General features: G+C 37.6%; 1 protein-coding gene across 2 annotated transcripts in view; it reads right to left on the minus strand.

Annotated features, from left to right (window-relative positions):
- Nucleotides 1-15,426: 15,426 nt before the first annotated feature.
- Nucleotides 15,427-20,198, minus strand: part of LOC131069906 (mannan endo-1,4-beta-mannosidase 8) — a 37,637-nt gene continuing 32,865 nt past the window's right edge. Inside the window, exons 3-5 of one of the 2 annotated variants that reach the window (XM_058005453.2) lie at nt 18,013-18,135; nt 16,348-16,559; nt 15,427-16,274 (exon numbers count right to left, since the gene is read on the minus strand). In XM_058005453.2, coding sequence (XP_057861436.2) covers nt 15,839-16,274; nt 16,348-16,559; nt 18,013-18,135 — 771 coding nt within the window. In that variant the 3' untranslated portion in view covers nt 15,427-15,838. The remainder of the gene's footprint in view (nt 16,275-16,347; nt 16,560-18,012; nt 18,136-20,198) is intronic. The other variant, XM_059209113.1, reaches the window with a different exon arrangement.

The following is a 20,198-nucleotide window of genomic DNA, read 5'->3' on the forward strand; positions in this document are numbered from 1 at the left end:
TAAGTGAGCAATGTTTGGTGAAATTAAAAATTGAGAATTATCATGATGAAGTCTTGTGTGATATTATGCCTATGGATATTTGTCACATTTTGTTGGGTAGACCTTGGCATTTTGATAGATAGGCAATACATGATGGGAGAAAGAATACATACACTATTGTGACCAATGGGATGAAGAAAACCTTATTGCCCTTGGAAGAGCCTTTGAAGAGTGAAGTCTATACGAATGCTAGAATCTATTTGGTGGATGGAAGGAAATTCCTGGATGGAATGAGACATGAGAATATGTGTTTTGCCTTAGTTCCTAAGAAGACAGAATCCAGAGCATGAAGAAGAACAACCGGAAGAGATAAAAGAGTTGTTGACGGAGTATGAAGACATCATTTCAGATAATGTGCATGATGGATTACCACCTATGAGAAGTATCAGTCATTCCATGGACCTAATTCTCAGAGCTAGTTTGCCTAAAAAAGTTGCACACCGGATGACACTGACAGAGAATGAAGAGTTGAATGGACAAGTGCAGGAGTTGTTGAAGAAAGGTTTGATCAAAGAAAGTTTGAGTCCTTGTGCAGTACCAGCAGTATTAGCACCTAACAAGAATGGAGAAAGGAGGATGTGTACCGATTCTAGAGCAATAAGCAAGATTACAGTGAAATACCGGTTTCCATTGCCTAGGATGGATGGCATAATGGACTGTTTGACTGGAGCCAAATACTTTACAAAGATAGACTTGAAGAGTGGATATCATCAAATCATGATCAGAGAAGGAGATGAGTAGAAGACAACATTCAAGATAAATGAAGGATTGTATGAATGGTTGGTGATGCCTTTTGGATTGACTAATACATCGAGTACTTTCATGAGGTTGATGAATGAGCTATTAAAGAAATTATTAGGTAAGTTTGTTATTGTATATTTGGATGACATTCTGATTTTCAGTAAGACAAAAGAGGAGCATTTGTTGCATTTAAGACAAGTTTTGCAGAGGTTGAGAGAAGAAAAGTTGCCGATAAATCTTAAGAAGTGTACTTTCATGAAGGAAGGATTAGTCTATTTGGGATTTGTGATGTCTGAGGATGGTTTGAAGATGGACCCTAAGAAAGTAAAAGCAATTGTTGAATGGCCTACACCGAAAAGCATTGGAGAGGTAAGATCATTTCATGGATTGGATAGTTTCTACTGGAAGTTTATCAGAAATTTCAGTTCAGTTTGTAACCCTATAACTGAGACAATGAGGGGAGATAGGAAGGAATTCAAGTGAACCAACGGAGAAAACAAAACTTTTGAATTACTGAAGCAGAAAGTGACTGAGCAACCTATGTTAGCTTTACCAGATTTCAACAAAGTATTTCAAGTGGATTGTGATGCAAGTGGAACAATAATAGGAGCAGTCTTGAGTCGGGAAGGTAGAGCAATAGCTTATTTTAGTGAGAAATTGAATGATGTCTGGAGGAGATATTCAGTGTATGATCAAGAATTTTATGCCACAGTTCAAGCTTTGAAGAAGTGGAGACATTAGTTGTTGCCTAAGGAGTTTGTGTTGTATACAGATCATCAAGCTTTGCAGTATTTGAACAGTCAGAGTAAGTTGAATCAGAGACATATGAGATGGGTAGAATTTTTGCAAAGTTACACCTTTGTGTTGAAGCATAGAAGTGGTAAATCTAACAAAGTTGCTAATGCATTGAGTAGAAGAAGGAATTTGCTGATAGAGATGAGAGTGACATTATTAGGCTTTGACAAGTTGAAGACCTTGTATGATGATGACCCGGTTTTTGCAGAAACTTGGAGAGCATGTAGAGAACTGGTTATTGTGTATAGAAGCAAGTGGTTGGATTAATTTAATCAGGATGGGATGTTATTCAGAGGAGTTCAGTTGTGCATACCTAAGAGTTCTATGAGGGAGAATCTGATAAAGGAGAAACATAGTGGCGGATTAGCCGGACACTTTGGTATTGATAAAACAGTAGTATTGGTGAGTGAGCATTACTTTTGGCCCCAGATTCATAAGGATGTTTGGAAATATGTGCAAATTTGTAGAGTTTTCCAAGTTGCAAAGGATATTAGTCAGAATGTGGGATTGTATAAACCTTTGATAGGACCAGAGAGACCTTGGGAATATATAAGCACGGATTTCATACTTGGATTGCCTAAACACAGAGGGAATGATTTCATATTTGTAGTAGCGGATAGATTCTCGAAGAAGGCTCATTTCATACCTTGTAAGAAGACATTAGATGCAGTGCATATAACTGACTTATTTTTCAAGGAAGTGGTGAGATTGCATGGATTACCTAAGAGCATAGTTTCAGACGGAGATACTAAGTTTGTTGGTTATTTTTTTAGAACACTTTGGAAGAAGATGAAGACAGATTTGAAGTTTAGTTCTACTTTTCACCCACGGACTAATGGACAAACAAAAGTAGTTAACCAAAGCCTAGGAAATTTATTAAGATTCTTAGTTGGAGACAAAACTAGAAGTTGGGATTTGATTCTTGCACAAGCAGAGTTTGCCTACAATAATTCAGTAAACAGGAGTACTAGAAGGACACCTTTTGAGATTGTTATAGGAGCACACCACAGAGGTATATCAGAATTAAGAGATATCAGCAATGAAGACTGGAGAAGTGCAAAAGTAGAAGAGTTTGCATATCGCATACAGGACTTACATATTCAAGTTAAGCAGCATTTGGAGGACATGAACATCAAGTATAAGGAGAAAGCAGATGAGAAGAGGAGGCAAAAGTAATTTAAAGTTGGCGAGGAAGTGATGGTCTTTTTGAGAAAATAAATATTCCCAGTTGGAACTTATAACAAGTTGCAAATGAGGAAGTTTGGACCTTGCAAGATTTTGGGAAAGTTCAGTTCCGGAAATGCATATGAAGTGGAGTTACCAGATAGTCTGAGTATTTCACCTATATTTAACATTGCAGATCTACATCAGTATCATGAACCAGAATTCAGTGAGGACATTATTGCATACTTGGAGAAATAGTTTCCCCGGAAAGAACCAGATCAAATTGGAGACGTTTTGGATAGTAGGATTGGGCGTAGTACCCATAGCAGTGTGTATAAGGAGTATCTAGTAAAGTGGAAAGGCAGTCCAGTTGAAGATTCATCTTGGATTTCTCAGGCAGAGGTAGACCGTCTTGGTTTTCCTCTGACCCCAGCAAAATGAGAGACTCTCTTTTACAACACCCCTAGATGTCTGATGTAGGAGCATACTCGGTTCTTGGCAATCTTTCATCAACCAAAAATATTTCCTTTCCGTTTTTGTTTTTGTTTTGCAGTTTCAGCATTTCATTCTGCATTTTCTGGAATTGGCTCATTGGATCTCGAGGAGTTGGTTTTTTTCTTGAGGACTTGATCATCTAGCTTATTCCCAAACCGCAGAGCATTTGGATTATTTTCCAGCAAGTTATCACTACTGGTTTTCGAGATAGTTTTCTGGTATCGGTTGCCTGGACCTATTTGCATTTGTAATCTATCTGAATCTACCGGATCCCTTCCGTAGCTTGCAAAGCCTTGAGCGTTAATTTTGATGTTCCTTGGCATGTGGCCGACCTTCCCTTTGATCTACACTTCATCCTTTGGATATTCCGGAGGAATTTCTTTGGCGAAGGCCGACCTTGTTGTTTTACACATTAGGCCTCGTTCTTCGCAATTTGATCCCTTTTGGGCCAACCAGATCCCCTTGGATCATATAAATAATTATAATTGAGCATTAGAATAGGAGGAAGTTAATATATAGAAAATAGAAGATAGATCTGAAGATTTGAGGTCCCGGTTGTGACTTGTTATGTAATTAAGCATGTTTTAGCAGGCCAGTGAGCCGGTTTCTGTAACCCAGTTGTTACCAGTTGATTGTAAACAATTTTCATGATATAATTCATTCATTTCTACATTGCCTCCATCATATCCTTGTGTTTCTGTTCTGTTTACTCTTGCTGGCCAGTCTAGATTGATCTCTTTGAGGTCCCTCATAACCGGTGACTGCACCACCTCCTCTTTCAAGTCAGTATGATTATCATTAACTTGCATCATCTATTTTTTTGTCTTTAAGATATTATATTTGATGTTTAAGTTTGATAAACATATAATGTCCATTTGTATAATGATACACTCATTAAAATTAGCCCCATGTGGTCTAATATTGAACACATCCATTGACTTGATAGGAGGTAAAGTAATAAGGTTGTGTTCCAATGGAAAAAATATTGGCTCCTATAATGTAGCAAATTCTCTAAATTCCTTTGGTTTGATTTATGCATGATGATCATTATTGGGCACATCTTCATTGAAGCCATTATCCAGATGTTTCAATGGCATTAACATGAAAATAAGGGGAACTACCAAAAATATATTAATATAAAAGATAATCCATGTTTAAATAGTGCTCACATTTGCATATAATAATACACAAATATAAAATTAAATTTTGATATACACTTGGATTTTAAAGAGTGAAAGAAAACCATTGGTAAATATGCTTTGAAGTTCTACATCAAAGGTATAACTCATGTTAGTATCTACCACTCGAAATCACAATATTTAATCTCCAATTGGCCCTTGTTCTTCTTGTTTGTATTTCATGAGGTTAGCAATAATTGTCTTAGGTTCAAAATTATAATGTTTCATTAAATCTCTAGTCAAATTCACGAAAGAAGCAATATAAGGATGTGGTAATGAATAGTGTCATGTGAATGCATGACCACTTAAGCTTGTAGGAAACATTTAGCAAGTAATTGATCCTTTTGAAAATAACGGAAGCACATGCTTTCAAAGTATTATAAATATAGTAATGGATCACCTCTAGTATTATATTTTGTAAAGCATGGTGTCGCAAGTCCACTTGGTGAAGGATAAACCAAAATGTCACATGTTGAAGGATTGTGCAATATTACATTGGTAGGATCTTATTTTTTTTAAAATTCCTCATAATCATCAATGAACATTTTTTGATGTCTAAAATTAATGGTAATGATATAGTTTTGAAAAGGTGAAACATCATTCCCAACATGTTCCATATCCATATGTGTATTTTTATCACATGTAATAGTGGGAAAGGTTGGAAAATATGCGTTGTCAACTAGTGACACATTATCTTCATGTTCTTCTTCATCCTTATATACATTCATTTACTATGTATTTGATTAGTAAAAGGAGTATAGGAATGCATTCTATAAACACTCAAAGATACATAATAATAAAGCACGAAAAAATCCAAAGGAAGGTCCCAATCAAAAAGTGGTATACTGTCAATAATGCATAACAAATCAATGGATCCACTAAGAAAGGATCTCTAGAAGGGGAAATGAAAATTATAATTTATCTAAAAGTAAATTAATTAATAAAATTACATGACAAACCATGGAAGAATAAGTATAATAAGTAACATAAATTAAACCATTATTTAGCTCTATCAATTAAAGTAGCACCAAATGCATGTATCAGAGTACTATAATCATGTATATGAGAATAATGTGAAGCTATTAGTGATCCATTTCATTGAACTTTACATATTCAATTATGCTAAATGATTAACATGTCTATTAAATGAACATGCATCATAAATCAAATCATCATGAGATAACGAGTCATCAACCACACCATGAGGATATAAATAACAATCACTATGCATATCATTGAATAAATTATAAATAGATTTAAATACCACAAAAAGGGAAGGATTACCATAAGCAAAATATAGGGTGACAAATAAATGTAAAGGTGAACATAAACAAGCTATATTGTGTGGAGGCACTTGTGAAAGAAGTACAATCATGATAAAGCCTATCACTAAGGTAATCATCATAGATAGGTAAATGCAAATAAAAAATGTCACTAGGCATGGGAGAAAGTGCATAATAATCATCATATCCAAGTGAAACTACATGTCTATACTCCAAATTGAAGGATGAATAAAAGATATAATTGAAACACATGGACGAAAGTTATCACAAGATGTATAAAATATATCTTGACTAGATGTAATGGCATCACATGAATCAATATCCTTAGATGTATCATAAGAGGTTAACGATAAAGTGACATTGTTATGAGCCAAAAAATGAGAAGGAAATGAGTGCAAATGTAAAACATTGTTATGCTCATGCACATCATTATCATTGGCCATAGAACAAGTAAAGAGTAATGTGAACTCATGAATACCTAAAAAAAGTCTATTTAAGAGAAAAGTATTAGCCAACTTATTATGCCCCACATACTCACCCCCTCCATTTCATGCCTAAAAGTGTTGGTCCCCATTTTTTTGCCTCACTTTCCTTTTGTTTTCTTTGTTTTGTCCCTTTGGGGTTTTGGTTTTTTGAAGCCCTAGAGTGTGCCTCTGTTTTCTTTTTGTGTGCACTCTAAAACTCTGAGATCTCAAAATTTTGAAGTGTGTTTGTGTTTCCTTTTTGGCATTCCAGGGTCCCAAGATCCCGAGACCTTGGGGTGTTCTTTTGTTTCCCTTCCGCACACTCCGAAAAATCAAGGTTCTCGGGGTCCCGTAGTGAGTTTGTTTCGTTTTCTTTCGTTTTTGGTTTTGTGCTTCGAAACCCTGGGTTCTCGAGATTCTGGAGTGTTTTCGTTTCCCTTTTGAGGATCTCGGAGTCCTAAGAATCCCGGAACTCTAAAGTCTTCTTTGTTCTGTTTTGCCTTTTTGTGGCTCCTAGGATCCCAGGTTCCCGAGATCTCAATCCCCCATTGTTTGTTTGCTGGCTTGGATCCTAGGACTTCGAAATTCCAGAATCCCAGATCCTTGGTGTGCTTTCCCTTTCCTTCCTTTGGAGATCTGGAGTTTTGAGGTCTTTGGACCCTGGAACTCTGAGATCTCGGAATCCCAAGGCATGCCTCAGTTCACACATTGGCTGGGAGGGTATAAATAGCCTTCTGAAGGTTTTTTTGTTCATTTTTGTGGTTTATCTTTGTAGAGAACTCCTTCTGATGATTTGGTGATTTCATGACACACTTTGTGTCTCCTTTCTCGTTTATCTGGCTTGGTCTCCCTCTCTCTTCTCTCGTGTTTTTGTGGTTTTCTTTTTTGGTGTGTTCTTGTTTTCTTTCATGCTCTTCTCTTTCTTAGTTTAGGGTTTTTCCTTTTTCAATAAGTTGATTTATCGAAAGTTAGGGCTTCTCTTTCTTTGGTTCCTCAGCCTTTTGAATCTAGGGTTCCCAAGATCTTGCACCTTTGGCTTGTTTGTTGCTCCACAACCCCAAGTTCCCAGGATCCTTGAGTCCCCTTTGCTTTACCTTTATCCTGCTCTGGAACCCTGGGTTCTTGAGATTTTTGAGGTGTGCCTCGCCCTATGTTTTGCTAACTTAAGGACCCTGGGTTCGTAGGCTCTCGAAGTGTTCTTGGATGGATTTTTCATCCAATTCGGAACCCCAAGTTCCCGAGATCCTAAAGTACCCTAAGAGATGCTTTTCCCAAGCCTCTGGAACCCCAAAATACTGGGATGTCCAAGTCTCACCCTGAAGTTTGTCATCTTATTCACTGCTTCGGGATCTCAGGACCCCGAGGCAGTGAGCTTTATTGATGACTCTCACCGGGAACTCCAGAACCTCGGGGTTCTGAGGTAGGTTCCTTGTGATGTTCTTCTAACATCGGGACCTCGGAACCCCGAGTTCCCAAAGCCTAGCTGCTATATATTGAAGGGTTTATTTTGAACTCGAAACCCCGAGACTTTGGGATTTCGGAGTTCACTACTATGAAAATAGAATTTCTAAAAGTATTAACTAGGTACTCTTTCATGCAGTGTGAAGAGGTCTTATGGAAACATTAACCACCCCAAGGAAAAAGACCAGAAGTGAGGTCAAGCTCAAGAAAAACCCAATCACAATGAAGTACTAGTACCAAGGCCAGACATTGATCTCTAAATTTGAAAATGATGTATAGTGGATCACCGACACTGAGATCGGGCATGTTGAACTAGAGGCCATCAGGAAGGAAGTCTTAGGACAAAATTTGAATGCTTCATACAAAAGAATACAGAGGTTTGGGCTCGGCGAAGCCACAATATTTCCTCAAGCAGTCCAATCACCTGAATTGATACTAGCAATAGCACAACACTACAACCCGGAACACTAGAAAATGCCTAGACACCAAAAGGAATGTAGTAGTGGATCTTTCACCCGAAATGCTCGCCATGACATTTGGTATTCCCAGGTATGATGAGGTGCTCCAAACAATTGAGGAAGAAGCTATACACATCTTAAACAAGAATGTGGTAGGTAGCAGGAACCACATAAATGAGGTATGCTTCAATAACCCGAGAAAGGCAGGTTCAAAGGCTACAAATTATATTCTAAGGGTCAACTTTAAAGATGTGCCAATGGATTTAATCATCATGTTGAAGCGAGCCTTCGAGAAGGAGGATGTCAAACATTATCACCTATGGATGTTCCATTTCATTGATACCATCCTTAAGGGGAAAAGATATTTTGATTAGGCAAATGTCATATCAGATAACATCCATCAACAAATGTGCAATGTAATTAAAAATAAGAAGTTAAAATCATGTCTTCTTATGTGATTTGGGTGGTGGCTAGAAGCGACATCTACCCAAGTTTGAACACCACGGACAGATTGGGAGAAGAAACCGAAGAATGAAGAGTATGGGAATATTATACTCAACTACCCATCCAACAAGCTAAGTATCACTTCAAAAGGATTGATGATGCCTTTATATACGCAGTTATATGTAGGTTAACAAGTGATGTAGGGTACTGACTCTCCCGTGAAGCCTTGTAGTTGATACAAGAATGGGAAATTCGGTTCATCTAGAACCAATGGTCCACTTACATCTGTTTGAACGGATTTACAAGAAACCCCCTCCTTCCTCGCTATTGCAACAACAAAATCAATATTCTTGAATATGCAAGGCAGGTTGTGGGACTTCAGTCTCTCATGGCCCTAAAGCATAAGACTGGGGTCACATTCCCGATTGCCCTTGAGCATTACAAATGTCACAATTTACAAACAACAAAGACAACTCTATCCATGAATTGTAGGACCTCTACCTCAAGGAGTTTGAATATGCTCGACCAAGGTATGACCCATTCGGTAAACTCAAGGGAATGATGCTAGTGTCGTACGAAGGGAACATGCCAACTATGGAGGATTTGTGGGCAGGGATACAGGATAGCTTTTAAGCCAAATTTAGAGGATTTTGCAGGTTGATAGCAACCCAAATGATAGAATTTGATCTTGAAGATAATATCCCCAAGGACTTCAGAGATGATGGGGAACTCCTGGATCCGACGTATAAGGAAATGATGGTCGATAAAAAGCCTCTCTCCCCAATAAGGTGGTCCAAGAAAGAAAAGGTAAAGATTGAAGATGTTACAAAACAAGTTGTTGAAAGAATAAGGCAATGGCTAAGCCTTAGGCTCAACATAAGCATCTCTAGGGATAAGAAGAAAGGCAAGGCCATAGGTAACCCACAATCGAAAAACACTAAGGATTATGTGCGGAGAACAAGATCAGAGTCAAGGAAGAATACTCCAATGGTTGAAGAAACCTCAGCCCCCGCCATCAACAAAGAAGAGTTGATGAAACAGTTGGATGCCAAGATGAAGGAGTCACAACTCCTCAAGGCAACAACTGAGCATGGTATAACAACCGGGCTACTCACCGTACCTCAAGCTTCCATTGCACCCATTGTGCCTGTCATTAGCATTGCTCCAGGAGAAGGTAAATCACACAGTCAACAGGCCGAAGAACCTACTCCTTCCACACAAGTCCCCTCTGTACCAATGTAGGAAAGAGTGATTATTCATAATATACAATCAGACTCGGAGGAGGATGATGAGCCTATCTCTACGGTAGCTTGAAGGTAAAGGCAAGATACAATGCAAAGACAAGATGCCTTCGATCTAGTTCAAGAAGAAATAGTAATAGAACATGATCCTGTTGCTTCCGAAAGTGAGCAACCCACTCAAACATCAACCAAAAAGTCCAAAGACCAACTGATGGAAACCACCCAAACGCAAGTGCTTGATGTGCATGTTGAAACCATGGAGGTGGAGGAGCAAGATGAATGGCTAGTACTTACCCCTCAAGACCAAGAGCAGGTCCTTAAACAATGGGAGGGACGTCAATAGAAGCAATTTGATGAAGGAAATAAAGAGGCCTTTGAACAAGAAGTAGGTGAGAAATTGGAAGAATTTGCTAAGCAACAACAAGAAGGTTCCGAACAAGTGCTTCAAGCAAACCTTGCCCAACAACTCTCTCATCCCCCACCACATCACACACATCAGTAGCATGAGCAACACCAAGTTGCAGATGTGAAACAACAAGAAGAAAAAGAACAACAACTAGAACCCCACATAATAATTGCTCAAGTGACTACACAAGGTGAACAACAGGATTCTAGTTTGCCTCAATGGTTAACTTTTAGTTTCCAAAAGAAGGAAAAGATTATCCTTCCAAGTATTACCTTGCAAGAAGCAGTTGTTGAGTCACCATGCAGAGCCAAGAAAGATAAGACTCTTCACCATCTTTTAGGGAGTGACTTTGGAGACGTCATAGCCAGCGTTGCCGCTTCTGCACCGGATATAGAAGCAAGAGGACAAGCTTCCCCAAGGTACCAAATCTCTCAGGTAAATCTTGGTAAACAGACCAAACGAGGGGAAATAGCTTCCCTAGATGCAGCCACTGCCTCCATAAAGACAAGGATAGAGAAGGAACACAAATCTAAGAAAGAGGCCAAGTCTCAACTACAACAGTACATACAGTGGCTTGTTGAGATGTCTAAGCCACTAGATTCAAGATCCAAAGAAACTCTACCTTCTACCTTGGCACTCTCACAAGAAGAAGTCAAGTCATTGTATGAAATGAGGAAAGTACCAACTACTGTCGAGACTTGGGCAAAAGATCAACTGAGTAAGGTCAAGATATTCCTCCAAGACACTATGGAGATCTACGAGGATGCCCATCTCATTGAAAGGGGTATGAATCTACTTATCACCCAATGGCAGGCTCAATCTACCAATGTTGCAAAACAAGTTAGAATGTTGAAGAAGATAAAAGACTTGGGTGGGGAGGTGATTAAGAGAGAGGATCCACTAGGGGGAGAAGACTTGGGTATTCTACAAGCCTCTATTGATGGTTTGGAATTCAAGTTAGACACTATAGATCAATGTAGAGCTAGAGCACTGGAAAGGCACCCGCCTCTTTTAAGTCTCTTTGATGAATATGAACAATATGTTGTAAGGGTCATGGGTAAGCATGGATTGGAAGTTCTTAGAACAAGTTCACTCAATTGAGAGGAAGTACTTAGATAGTGGGATACATATAAGTCGGAAAAATTCTCTCCTATCGTTGAATTCAATACCGATGTTATGGAAAGGTACATGTACCTTGTTCTCCAGTCTTACCAAGCAACTCAAACTGTGGATAACTTGGTCGATAGGATGGAGGAATTGAGAGAAAGTCTAAGGGTTGCCAAGTTTTGCATTGAGTACTTGACAGGCTCACCACAAGTTTCAGTTGAGTGTTACTTGGGAAATTGCCAGAGCTACGAGCAGAGTAGGCAATGAATAGGCAGATCACCCTTAATGCACCCCAGTACTGGCAAGCAAGAAGACAAAGTCATGATTCGTGGAGGTGGAACTCGCAGTTTAGATAGTGATCAACCCAAGCACATGATCAACATGCATCTCACCACCAAGCCAAAGCTACACTCCAGTTGGATGTAATTGCTACTATACTAAGTGGTCACTCATTACCTAGTGTCAGTTGAGTGGGATTCAAAAGCAGTGACTTGCATGTCAACTGAAACCTCCACCTTTTCATAGTTGAGTCTTAGGCATACTTCATTCCTAGAATATAGGGGACCAGATACTATAAATGTAATGAATCAAGCCATTTTGAAGGTCCAAAAATTGAAGATTGGAGACCATAGTTAGTATTTCATTTACAATATTTTTATTTCTAGCATTTTAATTTTCAAATTTTGTTGAACTCTCTTAGTATCAGTGCTCACTGGTACCTTTATTTTCATAATTAATCAATGCAAGTTGTTTCATGGATCGCCTATTTTATGATTTCTGTTGAATGAAGTTGGTATTTCTTTAATATGATATCTTCTCTCATTCTAGATAGCATAATTGTTTTGAATATTGTGGATTTCATCATTATGGTATGTGAAGTTGATGATCAGCTCTCTGTACATATGATCTGTTGGCATATGTGCAGAGCTTGATGACATGATGATATTGTATGTTGTCATTGATGTCAATATGCTGAATTATGAACCGGTATATTGAAGCAAGCAAACTGGCAAGAGAATCGATATGATATTGTGAACCGGTATATGTGAAAAAGTGAAGCGGTATGTTGGAATGAGAACCGGTATATGGGAATTTTTGTATCAGGGTTTCATTTGGCATGACTACCCGTTGGTATTTTTAGCTTCAAGGTTTCTGGTTGATGCATTCCAACCGATGACATCTTGTGATGAAGTTAGCATTGTAATGAAGATCATATCGTGTTGCCACGTCAGCCTTGTGCGCGTGAAGGATTTCCTTGAGGATCTTGCATGGAGATTGATCCTATCTACCTCGGGAATGTGCGAAGTCTCTGTAAACGGTGGAGAGCGCGTGATGGGTTATCAACTTCCTAAAGCGGCAAAGAATGAACGTTTGAGAATGTCTTGAGATCTGTTCAAGACTATTGTATTCAATGCAATATGATTAACGGTCAGGATTGAACCGACTGAATTGTTAAACCTAAATGTTTAGTGTTTAGGGTTTATGCTACCGACCTATCTGTTTCCTATAAGGTCGATGATGTTTTTCATTTTGAAGTTGTTGGCAAATGTTATGTGTGTATCTAAGTGAAGAGATACTTGATTCTTGCTAGATCGGAGAAGTGTGTTGATACCTGCAGAGTGTGATTGTAGAAGCAAAGGAGCTAAAGTGGATCTGCCTTGGCATTGAGTGTTGTTATCAGATCAGTGTATTACCTGTTGACTTCTAACCATTTCAGCAGTTGGAAAATCCCTTAACCAGGTAGCTTTAACAGACTTTTGTGTAAATCCTTTAACAGGGTGACTCAATTCAATGAGTTCTTCAAATCCTCTTGCGAGGTAACCTTTAACAGGGTTCTAACCTTTAATCGGGTATTTAGCCATCCCTTAACCGAGTGATCCCTAGCAGGATCAGTTCCTAGCAGAACCTATTGTAAAAAGTCTTTAACCGGACTAGGCTCCTAACAAAGCGGACTTCAAAAGAGTTCAAAGAACAGCTTGTAGGTATTCATCCCCACCGTGGTTTTTCCTAGTTGGGTTTCCACGTGAAAAATCAGTGTGTCATGTGTGATATTTTTCATGTGATGCTTTAATATTTTTTGTCAAGTGGTAAAGCATGTTGTACCAGCAGTCATTATATTTCTGATGATATATTACTTGTTTATGCATACGGGTGAAGTGGAAATGAGATATTAGATTGTGTGGAGATCTAAGTGTTATCTGTTTGTCTTTCACATTCTCGCTGTGTTTTACTGGTAGTGCCTTGATTTAAACCAGTGTTACTGTTTACCAGTTAAGTGCAGTCTTTGCAGTCAAACTGGTTCAGGGAAAAAAAATTTGTCTATACTGATTCACCCCCCCCCCCCCCCCCCCCCCCCCTCTTAGTACCGGTTTGGTACTAACTGTTCATCATTATTTATCATGATCGTAGATGTTGCATGCAGATGGAAGTTTCACCTACTGTTGTCTAGTCTGATATTGATAATGTCTAGTTATTTAAAGTATTTATTTCAAGTTTAACAATCTTGCATGGTTATATTTGTTTTCACCTTGCTCTCTATATCTTTTGCATTTTATTTTTAAGTGGATCCATGTGAGTGTCTTCTGCAACTAGCATACCACCTTGATTGAACAAGTCACATGAACCTTGAGTTATCTTTGCATAGTTGTGACCCAACAAACAAAACCTTGGGGAGTGTGGATTTCGTGATCCTTTCTCTTTTCAGGAGCGCCTCCACTTCGTGAAGCCTGCATGTTAGGTGAGTATAAAAGGCCCATCAACACAAATCTATAAAGGAGTAAAAGTTATATGCATGATGAAACAAAATTTATCAGAAAATACATAGAATCATAAAACCCATCCCCTTTCATAGGATAAAAAGACATGAGAGCATTGATGATGATATCATGTTACAAATCATAAAATCGTACCCAAACCTATAATATAGGCATAGATAAAGGCTAAGGGAAATGGATTATTAGAGTTTTCAATGTAAGATATATCAATAAATCAAAACCAAGAACAAGTTAACATGATTAGAGAGAAATCAAGTAATGTACCCAATTAAGATAAGCCAATGAAACACACGCATATTAATCCAAACCCTAATCAAATATGATATAAATGAAAAAATATCAAAAAAAAAAAGTGAAAACCCTAATGAAAGAAGGAATAAACCTTAGGAATCATAAGAAAGTTAGGTTCACTAAAAATGTAATGGAAATAACATTAACCTTTTTTCCTAAATTTAGGTTTATAAAATATAATAAGCAATACAATCCTATTAAACTAATTTAGATTTTCGAAACATCATGCAATGTAATTTAGAAATCTGAAGAAACAAAAATGAAAACATTTAGTTGATTTTTGGTAGTTAATTTTTAACTTTGTATTTTTAAGTCATATTTTTTAAATTGTAACTCATTCAAAATTTCTTAGATGTATTAGAAGAAAAATGATGAAAACAAGAAGTGTACCTACATGCAAAATTGAATATGTATCCACAAGAATCAACTAATAGAAATAATCTATTTGAACTTGCTTACCTCAATCTTTTAATATCTAAATCTAGCAAGGAATTAGAGGTAACACAATTGCCTTCATGGGATTTTTTGAATTTTGAGGGTAATGTTCTCCACATTTAGATCCCCAGTTGGATTGATTCAACAACTATGAACCAAGATTGAGGATACCAAACAAGCATTCAATAGAACTTGGATGATGTGATACTCTAATAATGTTGCTAGGAGTCTCTTATAAATGCTCCATGAAAATTCCTTTAGCTAACTCTCATATGCTCTTAGATGATTTTTAAATGACGGAAGGAATGCCTTTAATTATAACAACCAAATACACAAATTAACATAAACATACTAGGTAAATTTGCAATGGTTGCTAGGAGGGAGTGAACAAGGTTAAATTTGAATTTAAATTTTAAATGTTAAGATTTAGATTTGCAATTGTATAATTGACTTGGGTTTAGTCCATACCTACAAATCTAATCCAAGGTGATGAAAAAAAAGATCTAGAGATTACAATCAATCTCCAAGAACGAGTAACAGTGGAATCGAATATGAAAATCGTACTAAATTGAATTCATGTAAAAATATAGAACTTGTAAACGTATAATTGTATGTAGGTCACTCTTTTTAAAGTAAAGAAAAAAGATAGATATACAATTTTCACCATCACAGCATTACAATATTTAACAATTGATTTATAAACGAAGGAGTTAGAACCCACCCTCTCAACAACACATATATACTAATTTAAGCTCATGATTGTTGACGCAGATTATAAGGAGAATGGATTTCCTACTCGTACAAAATTAATTTAGGATAACTTCAGGGATCTTCAGTCTTCCTTGTGACTATATGTATTGACATATTTTTCAAGGGAATCAGCTTTATCTATTTCCTAAGGTAATTTTTTTTTATGATGATATACATTTACTGTAACAGTAACCGTGCTTTTGTTGACCAGCAATTCTATTCATTGGGGTTGAGGATCGAGATTAATGGTCTGATCTAGTAAAATAGATATCAATGGTCATGCCTTCTGATAATATGAAGTCATTGAAGGACTCATTTAAACGAGACAGCTTTGGCTTCTGCATCTCCTACCGCCAAACTCTCTTCAACCCCATCAAATTGTATTAAACACATTCCCCTGTTATTAATACAATTTAACTTGTTGGACTGCTCGCAAATAATTTTAGTAATAGATGGACTGTGAGCAAGCACTATCTCGAATCCATCGCTCATCCGCTTAGCTTGGGTGCAATTTGGAAACAACTGCCAAATCAAGCTTCCTGCTCCTGCCCCGCCTTTTTCAGCAGAACCTAATACACTGTTGTATACAATCTGCATGAAACTCTCTCTGTATTTCACATCTCTCTCAGGCACCCCAAATTCTGTAAACAAGACGGGCATTTTCAATATATTCTCCGAATCCTCTATGTGAGTCATTGCCCACTTCTTTGCAAATGATAGGTGACTTGGGCAGAAGCTTTCAGAGATCCTGTACAGGACAGTAAACTATGTTAAGCTATTCAAGTAGAAATTTTGTTAAGGTAATTATAAAGTTCACTTACCAAGCACTGGGATATATATGTATAGAGGCAAAGTCGATTCCAGCAGCTTGATGGTTGCGAATGTAATCTGTGCCTTCCTGATGTGCACAGTTATAGGGATTGAATTGGAGCTTGGCAGGACTACAAGGCCCATAAAATCCTTCTGTTCCTATCCCCACCAGATGATTGGGGTCAATGGACTTTACATATAGTGCCATTTCTTCAATCCACGCCTGATTTAGACATTGATATGAGGAATTTTTAGTTGAAGTAATTTCACGACCACAATTTTTAGTTTATTTGATTGATTCGAAAAGAAACACATTTTTAAAAAAGATTATAGGAAGAGAATTTTAGAAGAAAATTAATTATAAAAAATCAAACAAATAACCATACGCATTGCATTTAAAAAACAAATTGCCAAACAATAAGGTACGGTACTAAGTACACAATGATACAACCACATATTGGGGAGCGAATAGAACATTTCTTTGAAATATTTAGCTTGAACCAGAAGGGCACTAACGCTCACAAACCCCTCACTAGATTTTATGCTCATACCTTAACTTTTCACTTTGGGACAAATGTAAAATAAATATAGCAAAAAATATGTAAGCTCTGTAATAATAGCGTTACCAACATCAATGTTGTGGGTAGGTTGCTTCAATGTACAGCTGTATTTTAAGGGAGGTAATTAGGTTACTTGGATGCAGATGCATTTTCAAGAGAGTTTCACGTTGGTCATTGTTTTTATTCTAATTACTAAGTATACAGTTCTATTGGGGTTCCACCTCTAAAATTTTGCAAGGTAGGGTTCATGATACCATGAAAAACTGCTACTGGATTAATTGGAATTTCATCTTGAAGAATGGAAATATGGGGCTGAAACTCTCTTTCACTATTTTGAGTGTTTTTGGATCTAGGGGAGAGTGATGAAACCATTACAAGCTATGTTACTGAGTTTGCCAGTTTTGGTCCGCGCACCCAAACCGGGTTCGCCTGGATACGCCTTGGGTATGCACCAAGGTGTTTGGGTTCACCAAATACGAACCCAAGCATATCCGAAGGTGCTGAGTGCCAAAACATAGCAAAAACAGACATTTTTGACCTTTTTCTGCATCCAAAAACCCTAAAATATCCCTAAAAGCACCCCTTCCATTGTTGGGTTTTCCTCATGCATTGATCAATGATGAAGTAGCATACTATTAAATGTATTTAGTTTTATAATTCTGTACGTTTCTTTGAATTTTTGCACACACACATGTACGGACGAACCCAACCCACAAACCCAAAGGGCAAAATTTTTTTTACCCGAACCCACAAACCGGGTTTGCATACTTGAACCTGAGCCCAAAACCATACTGGTAACTTAGATTACAAGGCATCTGCATCTTTAAGATTTCTGCTAGTGAATTTTGGGTAAATTTTAACAATATATAACATTGCAGTTCTTAAAACAGATCATGGAACAGCCAATTTCATATAATTTTACTAAGTTACTAACATAAACAGCTTCTAAAAAATCCACAAAACTATCTAATTGTTAAAAGCTCCTAAATTTTGTCAAGAACACCTACAGAAAATTTTTAGTTAACTCCTCTCCCTAACACCATAGCCTAATTTGACTGTGAAAACAGATTGACATCACCCTGATTTTTCTAACTACTATTTTGGCTGTGAACTTACATGGAACGTATCTCCCGTGGGATCAGTCTGACATCGCCCTTCATTGATTAGCTCCCAAGAGAAAATAGTAGGATCATCCTTGTAAGCCACATTTGTCAATGTATTGACCCGTGTTAACACAGCCTGCAAAAAACACATTATTAATGCACCTCCCTGGTTCCAGTACTTCCTTTTTCTATGCTCAGCTTAGAATCTATAAACAAATGTATCAAACAATCAGAGATCCACTAGCAACTTTCATGAAGGAAAGCAACTATACAGTACAGAATTCTGAAACAAGCTGACAATTAACCTCATACTCAGCTTCCCCTGTGGGACTATAGTCGGCAACAGCAAAAAGTCAGATAATCTGGGAATCAGAAATCTCAGAGCAGTTAACATTCCTATGCTAGGTAAGCTAATGTAGCAGGATATTCTACACATAAAAGAAATTTCCCATAACTGACAAGGCATTTTCCCCATCAGTCTGGCAGATTCTTACATCCGTTTCTTTTTCTATTTTGGGCTTTCCTTTATCACTACCTTTTGGCTGCTGTAAATGGGCGATGTTTTGGGGGGAAGCCGGGTTATTGGGTTTTTATATATTTGGGCAAATAAAGCGCAATTTTTGGGTTTAAGGACAAGTTTCCTTAATGGGATTATGGAATCAATCTCTGCGCTGTATCCTTTTTTTTCTTTTCAAAGGTTAATGGAAGATCCGGGTTGCAGATTTTTCTGTTGTTTTGATTCTTTCTAGTGTGCTCTGTAGCTGCACGGCAATAGTCCAGAGGCAAGTTGATGTCAATTGGGGAAGAAGGGGTAGGAGGAATGTAGGTCCTCAAAGGAACAATAGTGAAGTGCTTAGAAGATTAGAGACCCTTGAGGCAAGATTAAAATTGGACGAGTTCGAAGAGGAACCAGATAATTTGGCAAATACTGCTAGGATATCAGATCCTATGAGGCTTATTGAAGCATTGACAAAACATAGTTCCAATTCAGATAACTTGGAGGTGAGCTTGACCCTGATATATTCTTAGACTGGATCCAAGAGTTACAGAACTACTTTGAGATGAAAGACGTTGATGAAGACGATCCAGAAAGAGTGAAGATTGTTGCGTCCAAGATGAAGTTCCATGCAGCCCTTTTGTGGGAAACTGCAGAGTTTGAGAAGGCAGGGAAAAGATAAAATTCAACTTTGGCCTAAGATGCTGAAACATTTGAAAGCCCAATTCTTGCCCTCATACCAACAAAAAATGTTTAAAAAATTTCAAAATTAAAAGCAAGGAGATAAGTCAATGCAAGCTTATAATGTGAAGCCAGATATCCAAGGAAGGGGAGGTTTCAATGGTAGAGGATGAGGAAGAATGCCTCTTGGAGAAGGAAAACCCTTGAAATATTTTATTTGTAGTGAGTCTCATAAAGCTATTGACTTCCCTCAAAACTCCAAAAGGGCAATGGTAGGTCCAGAAGGAGAACAAGGGATTGAAGACACTGAAACTGAGTCAAGAGAGACCATGATGCTGAAAAAAACCTTAATATCTAGAAACAAAAGAACCCTCAAAGCTGATTGGAGGAAGAGTCTCTTCCGAACGAAATGCAAATGCAAGGACAAGATGTGTAAAGTGATCAGAGATGCTGGATCTATCCACAATCTAATGAGCTAGAAATGTTTGACAAATTACAACTTGCTTGCATTCCTAAATCTAATCCGTACAGAATCTCTTCGCTGACAAAGGATCATAGTGTGCTTGTGGATAAATCTTGCATAGTTGCATTCAAAATCAATCCTAATGTAGATGAAGTGCTATGTGACGTGGTGCCAATGTATGCATATCATATGTTGTTGGTTAGGCCTTGGCAATATGATAAAAAAGTAATTTATCATGGTAGAGAGGGTACTTATGAAGTTGAGCATGGAGGAGGAAAAACACTCTTGAAACTATGGAAGACAAAAGATGCATTTGGCACATCATCCTTGTCCATTGTATCAATGAGCAAGGAAACTATTTTCTATCTGTTATGCGCAAGAGAAGCGAGCCTAGTGAGATCCAACCTCCACTAGAAGAGAAAAAGTTGTTGAAAGAATATTCTAATATCACTCAATAAGAGATGTCGATTGGTTTGCCTCCTTCAAGAGGCATTATGCACCACATATTTATTTGGTGTCAAGATCAAAGCTCCTTAATCAAGCAGCATATCGATTATCT

This window comes from Cryptomeria japonica, chromosome 7, assembly GCF_030272615.1.
Source record: "Cryptomeria japonica chromosome 7, Sugi_1.0, whole genome shotgun sequence".
In the NCBI taxonomy this organism is placed as follows: Eukaryota; Viridiplantae; Streptophyta; class Pinopsida; order Cupressales; family Cupressaceae; genus Cryptomeria; species Cryptomeria japonica.